This window comes from Astyanax mexicanus, chromosome 12 (assembly GCF_023375975.1).
Source record: "Astyanax mexicanus isolate ESR-SI-001 chromosome 12, AstMex3_surface, whole genome shotgun sequence".
Classification (NCBI taxonomy): domain Eukaryota; kingdom Metazoa; phylum Chordata; class Actinopteri; order Characiformes; family Acestrorhamphidae; genus Astyanax; species Astyanax mexicanus.
Window position 1 is genome coordinate 47,157,356 of NC_064419.1, and position 17,231 is coordinate 47,174,586.

Here is a 17,231-nt window from a genome sequence, read left to right on the forward strand (position 1 = left end):
TGTGTGTGTGTGTGTGTGTGTGAGAGACTCACTGGTACTCCGTAGGACATGAGTGTGTTTGGGTTCATGATGGTGACGAGTTGATGTAACAGATCCGGCTGTGACTCGAACAGCTCAGGAGCGAGTTTCTTCATCACCGCCTCCAGCTGCTCTGCAGCAAAACCAGGAGCTCCATACCACGTCTTTGGTTCTCCCCTGAACACACACACACACACACATCAGTGATTAATAATTACAGACAGTAGTATGTAATGTAATTCATTACTGACATTCATCTACCCAAAACAAGAATATAAAAATCCAAAAGATCCCCGACAGATCCATAATAAGTGTTTAAGGTAAAATATAGATATTAAATAAAAACTCTACAGTGCTAAATACAGACCAAACTATAATGGAACAAAATCAGTATATCCTAAATATACCCATCAAAATATTCTTCTCCACCAGTCTTACACACTGCTTTTGGATAACTTTATGCCTTTACTCCTGGTGCAAAGATTTGGCTTGTGATCATCCATCTTCCTCTTGATTATATTCCAGTGGTTTTCAATTTGGTAAAATCAAAGAAACTCTTCATTTTTAAGCGCTCTCTTATTTTTTTCCAGAGCTGCATATTGCAGAACACAGGGTTTTTAATAGGACATCTGCACAGTAAGAAGAACTGCGCTGCACAAACAGCTTAGCCATGATGACATCTGGGTAATAAATCAGGTTAAACTGCACCTGAACAGCTGTTAAGCTCAAAACTGAAGAGTATATTTGATAGCTAGTGATAGGTCAGCTCGAGACCGGATCACGTTCTCACCACAAACAGAACCGGTCTGGTGTTTGTTCTCAGTACAGTTGTTTTAGTCTGCACCTGTGTGTGATCACTGTTTTCACATCTACTTAAACAATCCACACCAACAGTTTAAACTAGACTAAAAAAGTAACATCTCTGTACAGTACTGTGTGCATCCTGATATTTATGTTCAGAAATGTATTACTACAACAACTATCAATATTATTTATATTATTTCTCAGTAAGACTCTAATTATAGCCTGTGTAGATGCAATGTGAGCACTCAGAGTTGCTAGGAAACATCCAGAAGCTATAAAAAGTCTCCGTAGGGCATTACAGAGGCATTATAAGGTGTAAAGTACCAGTGCAGGTAGTTGATGGAGTAGCTCCAGTGGTCCTCGATGTGCCAACAGAAAGAGGAGAAGCACATGCCCACGTAGAGCCAGGGCAGGGTCATACCACAGATATCAGCTGTCACATGGGTCAACACCGACGGGTCCATCATGGCCATGTTATTCAGGTTCCAGCCGCAGCTCAGGTATTTCTACAACAAGCAAGCACAGATGTACAACAAATTAAACAAAAAACTGATCAAAACGTTCATTTCTAGAATACAGAGTTCATCAGTTTGCCTAGAATTAGCACTTTTACAAAATTCATAACTTTGTTTCAATTTATACAGGATTATTTGGCTGAAAACAGCCAAATGTGTTTAGTTGCCGAATAATTTATATAGAACAAAGACTTAAAATTTATTTAAGTCATATTTAGTCTAAAGTTAGTCCTCCGTGCACCATGCAGCTTGATTTAGGGCGTGACTTAGGGTGTCTGCTATCGTAACAACGAGAAAAGTACACCTTTCATGGCTCAAAACAAGCAAAATGCTAATGTCTCTACATTAATGGGTGTGTTTTGGGCGTAACATGAAATAAACCAATTAGTGTGTCACTTGCCATTCCCTTTAAGAGCCAAGTGCGCTCTGAAGATTTTGGCGGATTGCTATTTTAACAGTGGAGTGCTTCTGCGCTTCTTAGCAGAGGAAACTGACCTGCTCGTTCACACTGTGAAGGTGTGTTGGCAGGTAACTTATTGGAACAGCAATGTTGTTTTATTTAGTATTTTGTTTATTGTTGATGTAAAAGTTGGGTTTGTGCACTGCTGCGTGTTCATGTGTGTGTACCAGGCGTGGGTGTACATGCAGCAGGTTGTTTCCAATGTAAAACGATTTTTTACAGTCACTGATGTCGTGTAAGCTAATAGATAGGTGATTCCCAACCCTTGTCCTGGTTGGTTAGCTGTGTGAGTGAATTAACTGTCTAGAAATTGTCCAGAATGGCATGTCACCCATCACCGTCTCTCTTTAAAACAATAGAAGAAGAAAAATAAGCATTATAATTTACCTCGTCATGCGGCGCGACCTTGAACCTGCCGCCCCTGATGGGAAATCCGCTTCCGAACTCCTTGGAGGCGATATCAGCTCCATACTCCACCGTCACATCCTCCTCTATAGTGCGCACCAGCCGCCAGAACTCCTTCTCCACCAGCTCTGTGGGAACCATCTAAACATAGACATTAATACTCAGTAAGTTTTTGAATAAATTATATTATATACTAGCGTCATATATAGTGCACTATAGGACTCTGTTGTGCCGCCTAAGCTTTTGTTCCTTATGGCTTTATTTTTTCCTCCTACATTACTTTTACTTTTATACTTTTATAACCCTTTCAGACCTGATTTATCTCCAGTAATGGGAAAAAATGTAAGCTGTTTTCTGTCTGTAATGCACAGAAAATAAGACACTAAGACACTAATATTCTACACTAAAATATATATATATAGCAAAAAAATCCAATTAACTAGTATATTTATTTTCTATTTTTTTATTTCCATTGCATTGAAAGCCTGTGTGTAATATTTTACACATTTTTTATACTGACCTTTGTATTTTATAAACCATCCCTAAATAGTAGGAAAAGGTGATTGAAAAAGTGTTCTAAATCACATTAAATTAGTAAAAAAAAAATAATAAATAAAAAAAAAAAACTGTTACTTTGCCTCAATGGATCTAGTACTACTATTTTTTCCAGTGCAGTGGGCAACTGGGGGCCAAGTTACTGTTTCATTGGTTTATAAACTTGTTCATTGGCTGGTTTATGGTTTATTCTGATTGGTCTTTTCAGCGCTCGAATACTGTTATGTGCAACAAAACTTAAAAATAAATATTTAAAATAAATAAAATACATGATGTCTATTGTAATTGATGCATTTGTTTTTAATATATAATGAGGCACTGAGGTAAAGCATGCAGGTGCTCTTTAAATAAAGTGCTACCAAATGTTCTAGCAGGTTCTTTAAACGTTAAATCAGTTGTTTATATGTGTTCCTCCCACCCACTGAAGAAAGTGTTTGGATCTTACGTGGACAGGCATGTTGAAGTAGTCAGACTTGAAAGAGTCGGCCATCTCCCCGAAGGCTTTGAGCGAGTAGTCTCTGCGCGCCTGCTCGAAGCCGAACGCCTCCTGCGGCTTACTGCATTCCTGTATGGAGACATTTACCAGTTAATTAGCCAATCAGAGAATTAGTGGACTAGACTGATTCAAGACCTCAAGTCCTGTAAAACTCCAGATTTATATGCTGGTCATGTTTGTCCTGCTGCTGGATCATCTTCAGTCTTCATTACAGGAACTTTAACAGCCCAATGTTATGTTAAAAAGGTCCTGCAGCCAGTGGATCTACAGTACACTATTATTCCAGCAGGACAATGCTCGTCCACACACTGCTGACTTTCAGCTAATATACATATATACATATATACATATAGAGATACTATACTATGTCTAGCTGCTACATCTCCAGATCTATCCCTGACTATAGAAAATGTGTGGGATGTGTTTCTATTGAACGCTCTATGATTAACACTCCTATACCCCTACCGCACAATCTGCAGGAACTGTGTATAGATAATATTGGAGTTATTATGGGATGGATTATCACAGAAGGAACATATTAGAAACCTCTATAACTACATACGTGCTGAGACGTCTGGGATGTTGCAGCGTTACACATGTGTTACACATTACTACTGTATAAGTAGATCAGTAAATATTACCCATATTAACTTAAATTTATAAAAAAATAAAATATTAATTGTTCATCTTCCTTCTGAATAAAATTACACAATTTACAGCTTCAGAAACTTGGATAACTTGCTGTAATTGACGACAATTGACCTTGAGAAAATCCTCAAGGGGAATGTCTGGCCATCAATTGAGACCTTAAGCTCAGCTGTACTTGGGTTCTGCATCAGGACAATGACCCGAAGCACAGGAGCAAGTCTATCTAGGAATAGCTCAAAAACAGAAGTGGTGGATGATCTTCAACAGGAGGTTCATGCTGGAAAGTCCTCCAATGTGTATAAAATAATAATAAGAATAGAATAAATAGAATAAAATAATTCTGTAAAGAAAAGTAGAACTAAATTCCTCCACAGAGTTTAGAAAGACTCATCATCAGTTAGCAGTAAAGCTTGATTGCAGTAGTTATTATTAAGTTATTCAATTTTGAGATACATAAATACTTTTTCACATAGTGCCAGGTTGGTTAGAGTTGCTTTGTTCCATTAATACATTTAATTATCATTTTAAAAAACTGCTTTTTATATTCACTCAGGTCATATTTGTTCAATATTAAAATGTATTTGTTAAAGCAGGAGAATTTTATTACACTGGAAATCAAAACACCCTCCAAAAGCTTCTGTGTGGCTTAGAGACTTAGAGATGCAATTAATTCAGTTGGAAAAAAATAAAATATTTCCTTAGGGGCTCTAGGAAAAAAAATCCTATTTCGGCACTAATTTTAACCTATATAACAGCCACTGAATAATTCACCCTCTTTTTTCCCCTTTTTCTTATTTGTTTATTATTCATTTATTTTATTTTGTAAGGAGTTTTTCACAGCACTGTACATATGTTTTACCCTCTATTATACGCCAGTCTCTGAATGTGTGATAAAGCAGATGCTCAGCAGACTGACTGACACTTCACTGCAGTCTGTTCAATAACAGAAGGGTTAATTGTGCTCTAAGGGACCCAGACGAACATATGGCACCAAGCAGGTCACTATAGAGGAACACTTATTATTATTTAAAACCTACAGACAAAATCTAGTTAATGTGCGTGATTTCTATACTGACCTGCTGTATAAATATTTAAGAGATCAAATTCCTTAAATTAATTTCTTAAATACATATCGCTTATATCAAATAATCTATATACTGAGTATTTTAAATAAGATTTTTAAAATACGTAACTAAGCAAAATTATATTTTTTACTGTGAAAATTTTTACTAAATGATTTGATTAATTAATCTGACCATTCTATAAACATCATTATATCAAATTTTACTATCAAATTAACTAAAATCAAATTTTAGTGAAATTTGACATGATAATAAAATGCATCCATCAAATAAACTTAATGCGTTTAAATCAAATATTTATTAGAGTAACACAATTCACAATTATTTTCTCTGATTCAGTTAAGTCGGTTATTTTTATTATGGTGCCAAATTTCAGTACCAAACTACTAAAATAGATTAAAATCAATTCTCAGTAAATTATTTCACGATAATAAAATATATATTAAATTATCTGAATAAAAAAAACAAATTGTAGTTTTTTTTTTCTTTAGTTAGTATGCAAAATGTGATGCAGTGTCACGCCTGGCCCTGTTTCCTGTCTGTCCTCGTGCCTGTGTTGTCCCACGTGACCCGTGCCCCTGTGTTCTGCCTGTGATTTTCCATTACCTCATGTCTCATTTGTAGCTCCACCCCTTCCCCAGGTGTTTCCACTCCCAGTGTGTTTCCTGTTTAGTTAAATAGCTTTCCTCTGTCACCTGTCCTGGTCGGTCTTTGCACTGTCTTCCGTTGTCTGTCCCTCTGCGTTTCTCTGTTCTCAGTGTTTTCATAGCCTTAGCCCGAGTCCCTTGTTCTGTGTTTATCTCTGTTTATTTTCTAGTTCCCTGTTTAGTTTTCTTGTCTACTCCCTTGCCCTGTCTAGTTTAGTTATTCTTATTATCTCTTGTTTGTTTTATTTATGTTCTCTAGTCTCCCTAGTTTGTTTTGGTTTGTTTCGCTGTTCTTTGTTTATTTGTTTATTTACTTATTTAATAAATTTCTCGCCATACCTGCACATACGTCCGCCTCCTCGTCTCTCTGCCTGGGTCAACCCTGACATGCAGTTAATTGAGAAATTTGGCAGGATACTAAAAACTATCAAATTAACTGAATTGAAGCAAATGATTGTGAGCTTTAAACAATTATAAAACAATGATTTAATTAAATTTAGTTAATTTGGTGGATTTTAATACTGTGTCATATTTCCTTAAAATTCTGGTGCAACATAAATCAAACTGAACTGTTTTGAGAACAGATAATTACACTCTTAATAACCAGAGAAGAGAAGAATAAGATGAATCAGAGCTCTAAGCCTCACAAACACTGCTAAACATAACTTTACCCAGAGGATCTAAAGCCCTCCGCTGGGTGCTGTTAGGGATCCGCCCTTCCCACCTTCCCTCACCTGAGCCAGACACTTGGGGCATCTCCAATCACCCTTAGGGATGTCGGTTAGGGGCGGGATCAAGCAGAAGGTGTGGTAGCTGTCATCACAGCCGTCGCATAGCAACAGCCTATCCTCATCGTTGCCGTTCCCGCATACTAAACACACGTACAGATCCACCTGGGGGAAGAAGAAGAAGATGATAAAGGTCTTTAGAGTAGAGATAATTACATATACAGCTCTGGAAAAAATAAGATACCACTTACAAATTATGATTTTCTTTGATTTTACCAAATTAAAATCCTCTGGAATATAATCAAGAGGAAGATGGATGATCACAAACCATCAAACCACCAAACTGAACTGCTTGAATTTTTGCACCAGGAGTAAAGCAGCATAAAGTTATCCAAAAGCAGTGTGTAAGACTGGTGGAGGAGAACATGATGCCAAGATGCATGAAAAAAACTGTGATTAAAAACCAGGGTTGTTCCACCAAATATTGATTTCTGAACTCTTAAAACTTTATGAATATGAAATTGTTTTTTGTTATTTCAGCCATTTCGCATTTTCTGCAAATAAATGCTCTAAATGAGAATTTTTTATTTGGAATTTGGGAGAAATGTTGACTGTAGCTTATTGAAAACAACAACATGTTCATTTTACTCAAACATAAACCTATAAATAGCAAAATCAGAGAAACTGATTCAGAAAATGAAGTGCTCTCTATTTTGCCACATTATGATTATACTGTTATACTATTATACTATATTCCTGAAATGAATGAATCATTATAGTTTTCCTATAACGCCAAGTATATCGTTATCGCAAAAATACCCTGAAATATTGTGATACTGTTTTAGAGCCATATCGCCCATCTCTACTGTACACCTCTTGGTCAATGTTTGATGGTTTGCTGCACCTTTATTCTCCTAAAAAATAACTAATAGTTAAGGATTTGAGATGCAAATATGAATAGATTAGCCCAAATTTGCTCAAAAGTTAAAATTAAATTCACCTTTATTAACTGCTAACATTTTCTATCACCATATATTAAATAATAAAAATTACAGTCCAGCCCTAATAACAGCATTAACATTGTCACACACACTCACACACTTTATAAACAGCTCCTCGAATATTAGATTAGTGAAACAGGAGACTCACAACGCTGACGGGTGGAGGGGGGGTGTTTTTCTTTTGGCGAGGTTTGGTCTTCTCCGGTTCCGGCTGCACAACTTTACTCTCCACCGGCTCCTGTTTAATCTGAATGGGGATTTCCTTCACTGCAGATTAGACACAGAATATAATAGAGCTTATTATCAGGCTGAACTCACTGAGCTTCATGTGATTATAACATGTTCAGCCTATCATTAGTAAAAGCGTGGTGCGTATAATTCTGCTGATTTTTATGTAGCCTTTATTTCTCTTTGGAATTTGTAATGAATTAATGAATTAATATTTTTTTTTTACTCTTAATTTCCCAAAATTATTGCTTTATGTTTTTAGAATTTTATATGTAATACAAAAACAGAAGCGCTTGTATTTTGCTGTAATAATAACAACCCTTTAGCCTCAAGCTTTGAACATACCAGCGTCAGTATTGTGGTGAAAAAGAAGAGTCTAATAAAGAAAGAGTGCTTCTTTTCAGCTCTTTACTGAACTTAATCTGTAAATGGACGAGTTCAAGGGGCTCAAAGTGGTCCAGCAGATTAAGCCAGTTCGAATCCTGTTCATGTAGCTTGCCATCAGCTGCCGGAGCCCTGAGAGAGCACAGTTGTTCTTGCTCTCTCTTGGTACAGTACAGTAGATGGCGCTCTTTCCCCTCATCACTCCTAGGGTGATGTGGAACAGCACAAGGCTGCGTCTGTGAGCTGATGTATCAGAACTGAGTCGCTTTCCTCCAAGCGTTAGCGCTGTGATGGTACATCAGCTGCAGTTCAAAAAAGAGGCCTTATATCAGCGCAGGTTTTTTGTTTAGCGCAGTGGATGGTTAGCACAGCTGCTAATTCAGCAAGCTACCTAAACAGCCATCCTCTACTTTCATCCACACTTTATTTTTCTCCAAACTGCACGTATGTTTTTGTTAGTTTTTTTAAACAATTTCCTTAAATATATTTTTCTTTTAACATTGTTCTAGTTAATTTTGTAATATCTCTATAAAGCATTTCGAATTACCTCCGTGTATAAAGGTATGAAGCTCACCTGGTTCAGATTTGGCTACGAATGAGCCCATCCTCCTCCTCAGGTTGGGTTTGTTTTCACACACCTCTCCTCCTGCAGCACATGCTTCAGACTTCCCACATCCAGACTACACACACAGACAGAGGATCACACAGAGGATAACACAGTGATTTCAGGACTTAATCTTATTTTTCTCTGAAAAATAGGAAACAATTTATCCAACAAAAGCAGGATGAACTACAGTTGCAAGAAAAGTCCCAAAAATAGACAAACGCAGTCTGCTTAAACTAATACCACACTATAAATTATATGTTTGCATGTTTTTATTGAACACAACATGTTAACATTTGTTCACAGTGAGTGAGAAAAGTATGTGAATCTTTGGATTTAATAACTGGTTGTTCCTCCTTTGGCAGCAAAAAACTCAACCAAACGTTTCCTGTAGTTGCAAATATTTTTAATATTTTTGATTTTAGGAAGAAAAAACTATATCAATATTATTTTGTCCATATAGTGTAGAGATAGATAGATAGATAGATAGATAGATAGATAGATAGATAGATAGATAGATAGATAGATAGATAGATAGATAGATAGATAGATAGATAGATAGATAGATAGATAGATAGATAGATAGATAGATAGATAGATAGATAGATAGATAGATAGATAGATAGATAGATAGATAGATAGATAGATAGATAGATAGATAGATAGATAGATAGATAGATAGATAGATAGATAGATAGATAGATAGATAGATAGATAGATAGATAGATAGATAGATAGATAGATAGATAGATAGATAGATAGATAGATAGATAGATAGATAGATAGATAGATAGATAGATAGATAGATAGATAGATAGATAGATAGATAGATAGATAGATAGATAGATAGATAGATAGATAGATAGATAGATAGATAGATAGATAGATAGATAGATAGATAGATAGATAGATAGATAGATAGATAGATAGATAGATAGATAGATAGATAGATAGATAGATAGATAGATAGATAGATAGATAGATAGATAGATAGATACTTTATTGATCCCCGGGGGGAAATTCTTGGAATATAACGCATGTTTAGATTATGAAGCTTACTAGCTATTAGCTTTACTATAAAGAACTCCGTTCTTGATACAACACAGCTTTTTATTTAATTTTAGAACCATCTAGTGTTATTTTTTTATCTTAAGCACTTTCCTGAACTTAATCTTAAAACGGACAAGTTCAAGGGGCTCAGAGTGGTCCAGCAGACTAAGCTGGTTCGAATCCTGTTCATGTAGCTTGCCATCAGCTGCCGGAGCCCTGAGAGAGCACCGTTGGTCTTGCTCTCTCTGGGTGGGTACAGTAGATGGCGCTCTTTTCCCTCATCACTCCCAGGGTGATGTGGATCAGAACAAGGCTGCGTCGGTGAGCTGATGTATCAACTCTCAAAAAACTTACAAAAACTCAACCAAACGTTTCCTGTAGTTGCAGATATTTTTTATATTTTTGATTTTAGGAAGAAAAACCTATAGCAATATTATTTTGTCCATATCGTGTTTAAAGCATGTTTAGATTATGAAGCTTACTAGATATTAGCTTTACTATAAAGAACTTCGTTCTTCTTACAACACAGCTTTTTATTAAAATTTAAGAACCATCCAGTGCAATTTTTATTTTATTTTATTCAGAATTTTCCCATTTTTCTCCCAATTTGGCTATCCAATTGTCCCACTCCTTTGTGCGTCCCCATCACCAGTGGTGCCTGTGACCCTAGGAGAATGAGGACGAGCACATGCCTCCTCCAACACATGTGAAGTCAGTCAACTTTTGAGCATTATGGGGAAAGAGCGCCATCTATCCAGCCAGAGGGACGAAGGCCAATTTTTTCTCTCTCAGGGCTCTGGCAGCTGATGGCAGAGCTACATAAATGGTATTCAAACCTGCGACCTCCCATTCATAGTTGCAGCGCATTTGACCGCTGGACACAGTGTTATTTTTAATGAAAGAAGGATATATTATTTATGTATTTGTAACAAACATTAAATTGTAAATTGGAGTTGTCACTGTTGTCACCACAGTAATTGACATCACTGTGGTGCTGCTCATAAGAGGCATTTTTCTCTGTAAAGCTGCTTTGTGACAACTTCTGTTGTAAAAAGCGCTATAGAAATAAAATTGAATTGAACTGAATTTAATTTTACCTCAGCTTTCATCCGTTTGGCTCGTCGGGAAGGTGTGCTGGCATCGGGAGGCACCTGTGTGTTCTGCCTCTGCACCAGATCATGAGGTTTGTATTCTTTCTCATCACTTTCGGGCAGGGAGTGGTTCTGGATAAACTGCGGTTAAATGAACCAAACAGAACCAGAATTACAGTCAATTCTGTGAGACTTGCTACCAGCAAAAAAAAAAAAAAAAAAGGAGTAATAAAACATACCAAGTGGCACAAGGATAGGTTTATTTCATGTTGCACCCAAGACATACCCATGATTAATTAAGAAAATTACAACATGCCTTTTGCATCGTTTCGAGCTGCACAAGGTGTACTTTTCCTGTCGTTACGACAGCAAAGCTGCACAGTGCATGGTTGATGGCTCGCTTATTGATCACTAAAATAGGGCCACTGGTATTTGAACAGACAAGCAGCTAGTTTAGCTTGTGTTTGAGCCATGAGTATCAACCTTTATCCATTAGCTTTATATTGTAGCTCTGCTAACCTCCAGTGGACGTTTGGTATCTCGGTTATTATGTAAGTTCCAATGGGATTGTGATTCTCCTCTAGATGCACTGAATTCCGTTCACACCTGTTTTCACTTTATACGGCACACTTATTATCAATCATATCACCCAAGAAACATTACTATACAGCATAAATGTGTCTCAGTCAACCTCCTGCAGCGGTTTGAGTGATCAGCCTTATCCAGATATAATGCACATCAGGTGTGAACAGGTGTGAACAGGGTCAAAAAGGTGCAAATATTGGTGGACAAGTCCAGTGACTGTCCAGTGCAGAGTTTTACTGAAAATACTGATTAGATCAACAGAGAACATTAAAATACTGGTACTGGATACTCCAGAAAACGCACAGGACTAATCTCAGATCACAAAAAGAGGATTAGCAGGTATGAATAGAGTCAGTGAACAGAGAACAGCCTGCAGCAGCAGGACGAGAGGACACAGAATAGAGTGATTTTAATGTTCTAGTAGCAGCATCTACAAATAAACACAACATGTAGAGCTTTAGCTAGCAAACAAAGCAGTTCACAACCAAGAAACCCTTTAAATTAATATCAGGCCAGATTACACCGTTTAATCCAGAACAAATGGAGCTCTGGGGAAAACAATCCCATACACACTGCAGAGTCTGGGTGAAGTGAAATCTTAGGACTGTGCAGTTTGAGAATTAGCAGAACCAGCTTTGCAGAACATTATGACCAACTGCTTGTTTCTACACTGATCAATACAGGACACTAGGGCACTGTGGGATCCTGAGTATAATAGAACAGGATAAAAGAAGGATACGTGTAAAAAACAAGACAATGGTAATGATTTTATTAATATATTATGTGTATATATTTAAAATACTTGACCTGCTTGCTAATATTTTCTCTCTTATTATAATGAAAGATGAACAAATAAGCGGAGCATGATCCAAATGATCTCAGCAGCAGGCGAGAGATAAAGAGATACAGAAAGAAAGAGAGAGAGAGAGAGAGAGAGAGAGAGAGAGAGATAGAGAGAGAGATTTGAATTAAATTTGAACTGATTTGAGAGAGGGAGAATGAGAGAAAGAAAATACAGAGATACAGAGAAAGAGAGATAGAGAGAGAGAAATAGATAGGGAGAAAGAGAAGCATACAAAGAGAGAGAGAAAGAGATACAGAGGTAGAAAGAGAGAATTAACTACGGTCATGCCAATAAAGCTTCTTTGAATTGACAAAAAAAATTGAGAGATACAGAGATAAAGAGAGAGAGAAAGAGAGATACAGAGATAGAGAGAGATACAGAGAGAAAGACAAATAGAGATACAGAGTTAGAGAGAGATACAGAGAGAGAGAGAGAGAAAGAAATACAGACAGAGTGAGAGAATACACAATATAGAGAGAGTGATACAGAGAGAGTGTGATAGAGGGAGAGAGAGATACAGAGAGAGTGATACAGAGAGACAGCTGGTGGTTTTAAGAGATTACTCCCTAATAAAACCAGGTTATGCCTCTTGCGGGTGGGAGGGGCTAGGAGTAAATGGGAGGGTCTATAAGTGAGTGGGAGGGGCTAAGAGTGAGTTTGTGGGGGTGAAAAGATAGAAATAACAACAGAAGTAAATGAGGGAGAGTAAAATAACAATCAGACGCTATTTATTAATCATGATTTACAGAAGTGTGGGATTTAGCAGCAGATTGGCAGCGGTAGAGGTGGGGTGGTGATATGGTGCTGATAGGGGGGGTGATAGTGGGGTGGGAATAGGGGGTATTGGGTAATAAGGGAAAGGTGTAAAGTGTAGATAGTGGGTGGGAAGGGGGAAGGTGTTAAGGGGTCAAAAATAGGTCACAGTCTGTCAATCAATCAATCTTCAAACACCCACCCGCTCAAGTCCCCAATACTCTTAAATAAATTGTAAGTTTAAGGAGAGTTTAAATTTGTTAAAAAATAAAATAAAAAATAGGTCAAAGCAGAAACATCACACACAAACACAACATATAAACATTAATAGTATGTTATTTAGCCTTTTGATTAATATTAGGCCAATTATCACAGTGTTTAGAGCAGATTTGACCATCTTAAACAGAATCTTAACAGAGAATCTACTGTATCTCTGGTTGATGCTTGTTTACACAGCCCAAGAATGATTGATCACATCCACCTCTAATGTTAGACTCTCGTCATGGACCAAAAAAACAGATATACTGTACCTTTTCCTGCTCAGGAGCTGCTCCAAAACTCATCAGTTTGGCCGCTAGCTCTTGTTCCTGGGCAAGAAGAGGGAGTGCCGAGAGTTACACATGAATTTAGATGACCTCTGTGGCAGAGGTCACCCTCATCCAATCAAACGCCTCCTCACACGGAGGGAAATTTGACGGTGGAGTGAAAGGTCAGAAGGTTAGGGCCGAATTGAAGTAACACATTATAAAATTCGATTTATCATTCTAAACAATAACATGTTTAATTGTGAAATTTTGTTAGATTTGTGCAAAATAATTAGTGGTACCACTTTAAAATATGGCTTTTATATAAAGGGTATAAATAGTTTATAATGGTGTTTATTAATAAGTTGTAAATACTTAAAAAAAAACATTAATAAGCACTTATGACACATACATAGAACAACAGTGTGAAAACTTTTTAAACATAAGAAATACAATAATATTTAAAGTCAGTTTAGTCATTTAATATGTTATTATAGTTAAAGTAATTAAGTTATTAATAGAAATGTGTATATATGCATATATATATATATGCTTATTATATCTTGAAGTCAAAAATTCTGTGTTTTTTTCATTATTTAAAAAATGTTTAGCATTGTAGTTTAATACTAAATTCATCCAAACAAATATGATTTATATTTTAGATTCCTCAAAGAAGATACACTACATGACTTTTAAAGTGGGAGCTGAGCATTAACAAACTGGATATACTGCAATAAATTAAATTTTTTGGCAATTTTTATAGATTCTAAAACAAAATAGACACACACTACACGACTGGGCATGATACACTACACCATCAGATTCCTGACCACTTGTTAAGGTGGTGTTAAGGAAGTTTTATCCAATTTTAAAGTTAAAGTTAATTTTAAAGTTAAAATTCGAGTCTCAGCCCTTCATAAATTACACAACTTACACTCTGACTGCCCCAGAGTGTGCAGACTAGAGCTAACTAGCACAGACTCGCCAAAACAGGAAATCAGGGTTAAAAATCAAGCTAAAAACTGATTGAGAATCTTCTTTGGTCTTGTCTATTTTGCCTTATTTTCCCCATTTTCTAATTTTTCTCAAATAAATCAAATGACAGATTAGAACCTAATCTTTAGTACAGATCATTTAGGCTTCAGTGGACCTGTGGAAAACAGACAGTGATAATGATGATAATTATTATGGTACACACCAGCAGGTTGGCTCCAGACTGGAAGAGGTTGTAAGGGTAGAGGACCCGTTCATAATGTGAGCGCAGGTGTGAACCAACTGCTTTACCAGGGGCAAAACCCATCGTCATAGCTATCTTCGTCCATCTGCGTTCCTTACAGACCAGCTCAAACCCCCCCTCATCCGCAACCAGCTACAGAGAGAGAGAGAGAGAGAGAGAGGGATTACTCAACAAAATAATTAGCATGTCCTGTGAGTAACATTGGTTTACACACTGTACAAATATTTGAGTCTGAGTCATATTACACTTCTTATAATCAGTTCACTCAGCAGCAGCCTCCCATCACTAAACACCCTAAACCAAAGGTCATATTATAATTCCAACAACATATTTACATTACTGACAATATCTGATTAAATTCTCATTCTCACTTTGTTTGTAGAGTTTGGATCCATAATGCACAAAAATGTAATTTTTAGCTCATTGTTATGGCTACTACACTTGCGCAGATCTCCACAGCAGGGGGGGGGAGCTTTTTTACTACACAGCAAATTTCTGGAATTCGAAAAATCTGGAGTTAAACAAAGCATGTGGGATTAAAAGTGTTAAATTGTTTAAAAAGGTTATTTTCCAACTTAAACTACATGTTAAGTTGAGGGGAACTCAACTTTGGTGGTGTAGAGTTTATTTCAGAGTTTATTCCAAGGTGTTGAGGAGCGTGACTGAACTCTCTAATAGGCGTGTCCAATAAGATCCAATCCCAGCTCACCATCAGTGTGAAGTCTTGCCCACCAGGGCTCTACCTTCTATGGGGTGTTTCATTATATTTTATATAATGTTTGTTTGCCTAGCTGATGTGTTGTTGGCTATAAGAGCAAGTTACCATATTCTGCACTGTAAAGTGTAACAAAGTGCTGGCAATAACTAAGAACTGCAATGCAGGATTAAAGTTCCCATGCAGTGAGAGAATACACTGACGTACACTTGTTCTTGAGTATAAATTTGTTATTGTGATCATTACTGATGCTTTTTGTTGTCATTTTTACTTCTAAATATTACAGGGTTTAAAAATAATTCAGTATTTTTTTATTTTTGCACTATTTGTTAACACTGTGAATAAGTTTATGGTTAAAATTAACTCTAGCAGCTGAGAGCTGTATTTTACTCTAGATGGGATAAGTATTTTAACTCCCACAACAGTTCAGATTTACCTCCTGAACAGAGTTAAAAGGCCAAAAAACTCAGAAAAGAGTTACTTTAACTCTGTCATAGAGTGTATTCTATGGTCACGCGTATACACTTAAAATGAGTTGATATTAACTCTCAGGGAGTTTATTCCCAAAAATATATTTTGCTGTTTAACATGTTGCCCAACTCCTCAGCTGTTGGCACAAACTCCAATCAGAATCTTCTTACAGAGAGTGTAGGAAATATATCGTATTTTACGGATTATAAAGTCTATTTCCAAACATAAGGAACATGGGATTATAAAGCATGTTTTAAGTGACAATGGTAAGGAACAAGGGTATTGCCATTGCCGTTTCTCAAAATCAAATGAGCGCTGGATGTTAATCTACACAGATTACTCTACTGAAAACAGTTTATTTGGTGAGTAAAGTGTTTATTATTCTGTTTATTTACAGTAAGCTTAGATTTCCAATATTTTCAGAAGCGCGGTTAGCAGCAGTGCTTAGCGCTAGTAAATGCTGCCTGATAGCGCTACAAGGAGAAACCCTGAGTGTTTCGGTAAGCCAGGGTGATATTAGCTCGCGCTTCGTCCCACGTAGCTAGTAAAGGCAAGTTTCAATCTGATATACTCACCTCTAAATGGCGAAAGAGCTAGTGCTGCGGTTAGCGGCTAATGCTAATACTGCATTTTATGTCGTGTTCACAAGTACTTGGCTATGGATCATGTGGCCTTACCTTGTTCAGCTGGTAAAGGTCTAGTATCTTCCGCTCTACATGTGGAATTTTTAGTGTGCATCCCTGAAGCTCCCAGAACTTTGCGATCTGGTCGAGAAAATTAAGCTTAACCCGAGTCTGCGCCTGTTTCAGAGAGAGAGAGATGGGGGGTGAGGTACGGTACAGGACAAGAGAGGGAAAACAAAAGAAAAAAAGGACAAAGAGTACATAAATCACCTTAAAAAAAACTGAACCCACGGTGATAATCATTAACTGCTTTCTTTGTTATGTAATTCACGATTCCTCATATTCAGAAGAACACAGTGATTTCAATAGGTAGAGAATCTGCTGACCACTGCAGTCTCTCTAACAGAGACCCAATTCCAGCTGAAAGACAGTGTCTCTGAGCTCCTCAGGACATTTTTTCTGAAGAGAGAGCACAACAGGACCCCCTGCAGCTCCCCTCCCTGCCCCCGTCCCTCAGCAACATCCGTCCCCCCTGTCCCAACCCCCTCCTTCACACATTTACTCAGGAGAAAGTGAAATTTGGTGTGAAATTACCTCCAATTCATTCAGCCTCTGGATCCGAGGAGTGAAATGGAGTCTGTCAACATCACACGCGAACGGAGGCTGCCAGTCCTACACAAACACAGAAAAAAAAAGAGAAGAGAATTTAGTATTTAACAAAGCAAACAGTGTGACTATAGATCAACTGTTTCAAGTCAAGTCA

General features: G+C 37.1%; 1 protein-coding gene across 4 annotated transcripts in view; it reads right to left on the reverse strand.

The window, feature by feature from the left end:
- kdm5bb (lysine (K)-specific demethylase 5Bb) overlaps positions 1–17,231 on the reverse strand; it is a 53,742-nt gene that overhangs the window by 22,086 nt on the left and 14,425 nt on the right. For 2 of the 4 annotated variants that reach the window (XM_007231674.4, XM_007231675.4), the window contains exons 2-13: positions 17,063–17,140; positions 16,523–16,645; positions 14,621–14,791; positions 13,429–13,485; positions 10,723–10,857; positions 8,546–8,651; positions 7,508–7,626; positions 6,365–6,523; positions 3,203–3,322; positions 2,185–2,343; positions 1,147–1,328; positions 33–195 (exon numbers count right to left, since the gene is read on the reverse strand). In XM_007231674.4, coding sequence (XP_007231736.3) covers positions 33–195; positions 1,147–1,328; positions 2,185–2,343; positions 3,203–3,322; positions 6,365–6,523; positions 7,508–7,626; positions 8,546–8,651; positions 10,723–10,857; positions 13,429–13,485; positions 14,621–14,791; positions 16,523–16,645; positions 17,063–17,140 — 1,572 coding nt within the window. The remainder of the gene's footprint in view (positions 1–32; positions 196–1,146; positions 1,329–2,184; positions 2,344–3,202; positions 3,323–6,364; positions 6,524–7,507; positions 7,627–8,545; positions 8,652–10,722; positions 10,858–13,428; positions 13,486–14,620; positions 14,792–16,522; positions 16,646–17,062; positions 17,141–17,231) is intronic. The other 2 variants (XM_015600863.3, XM_015600864.3) reach the window with 1 other exon arrangement.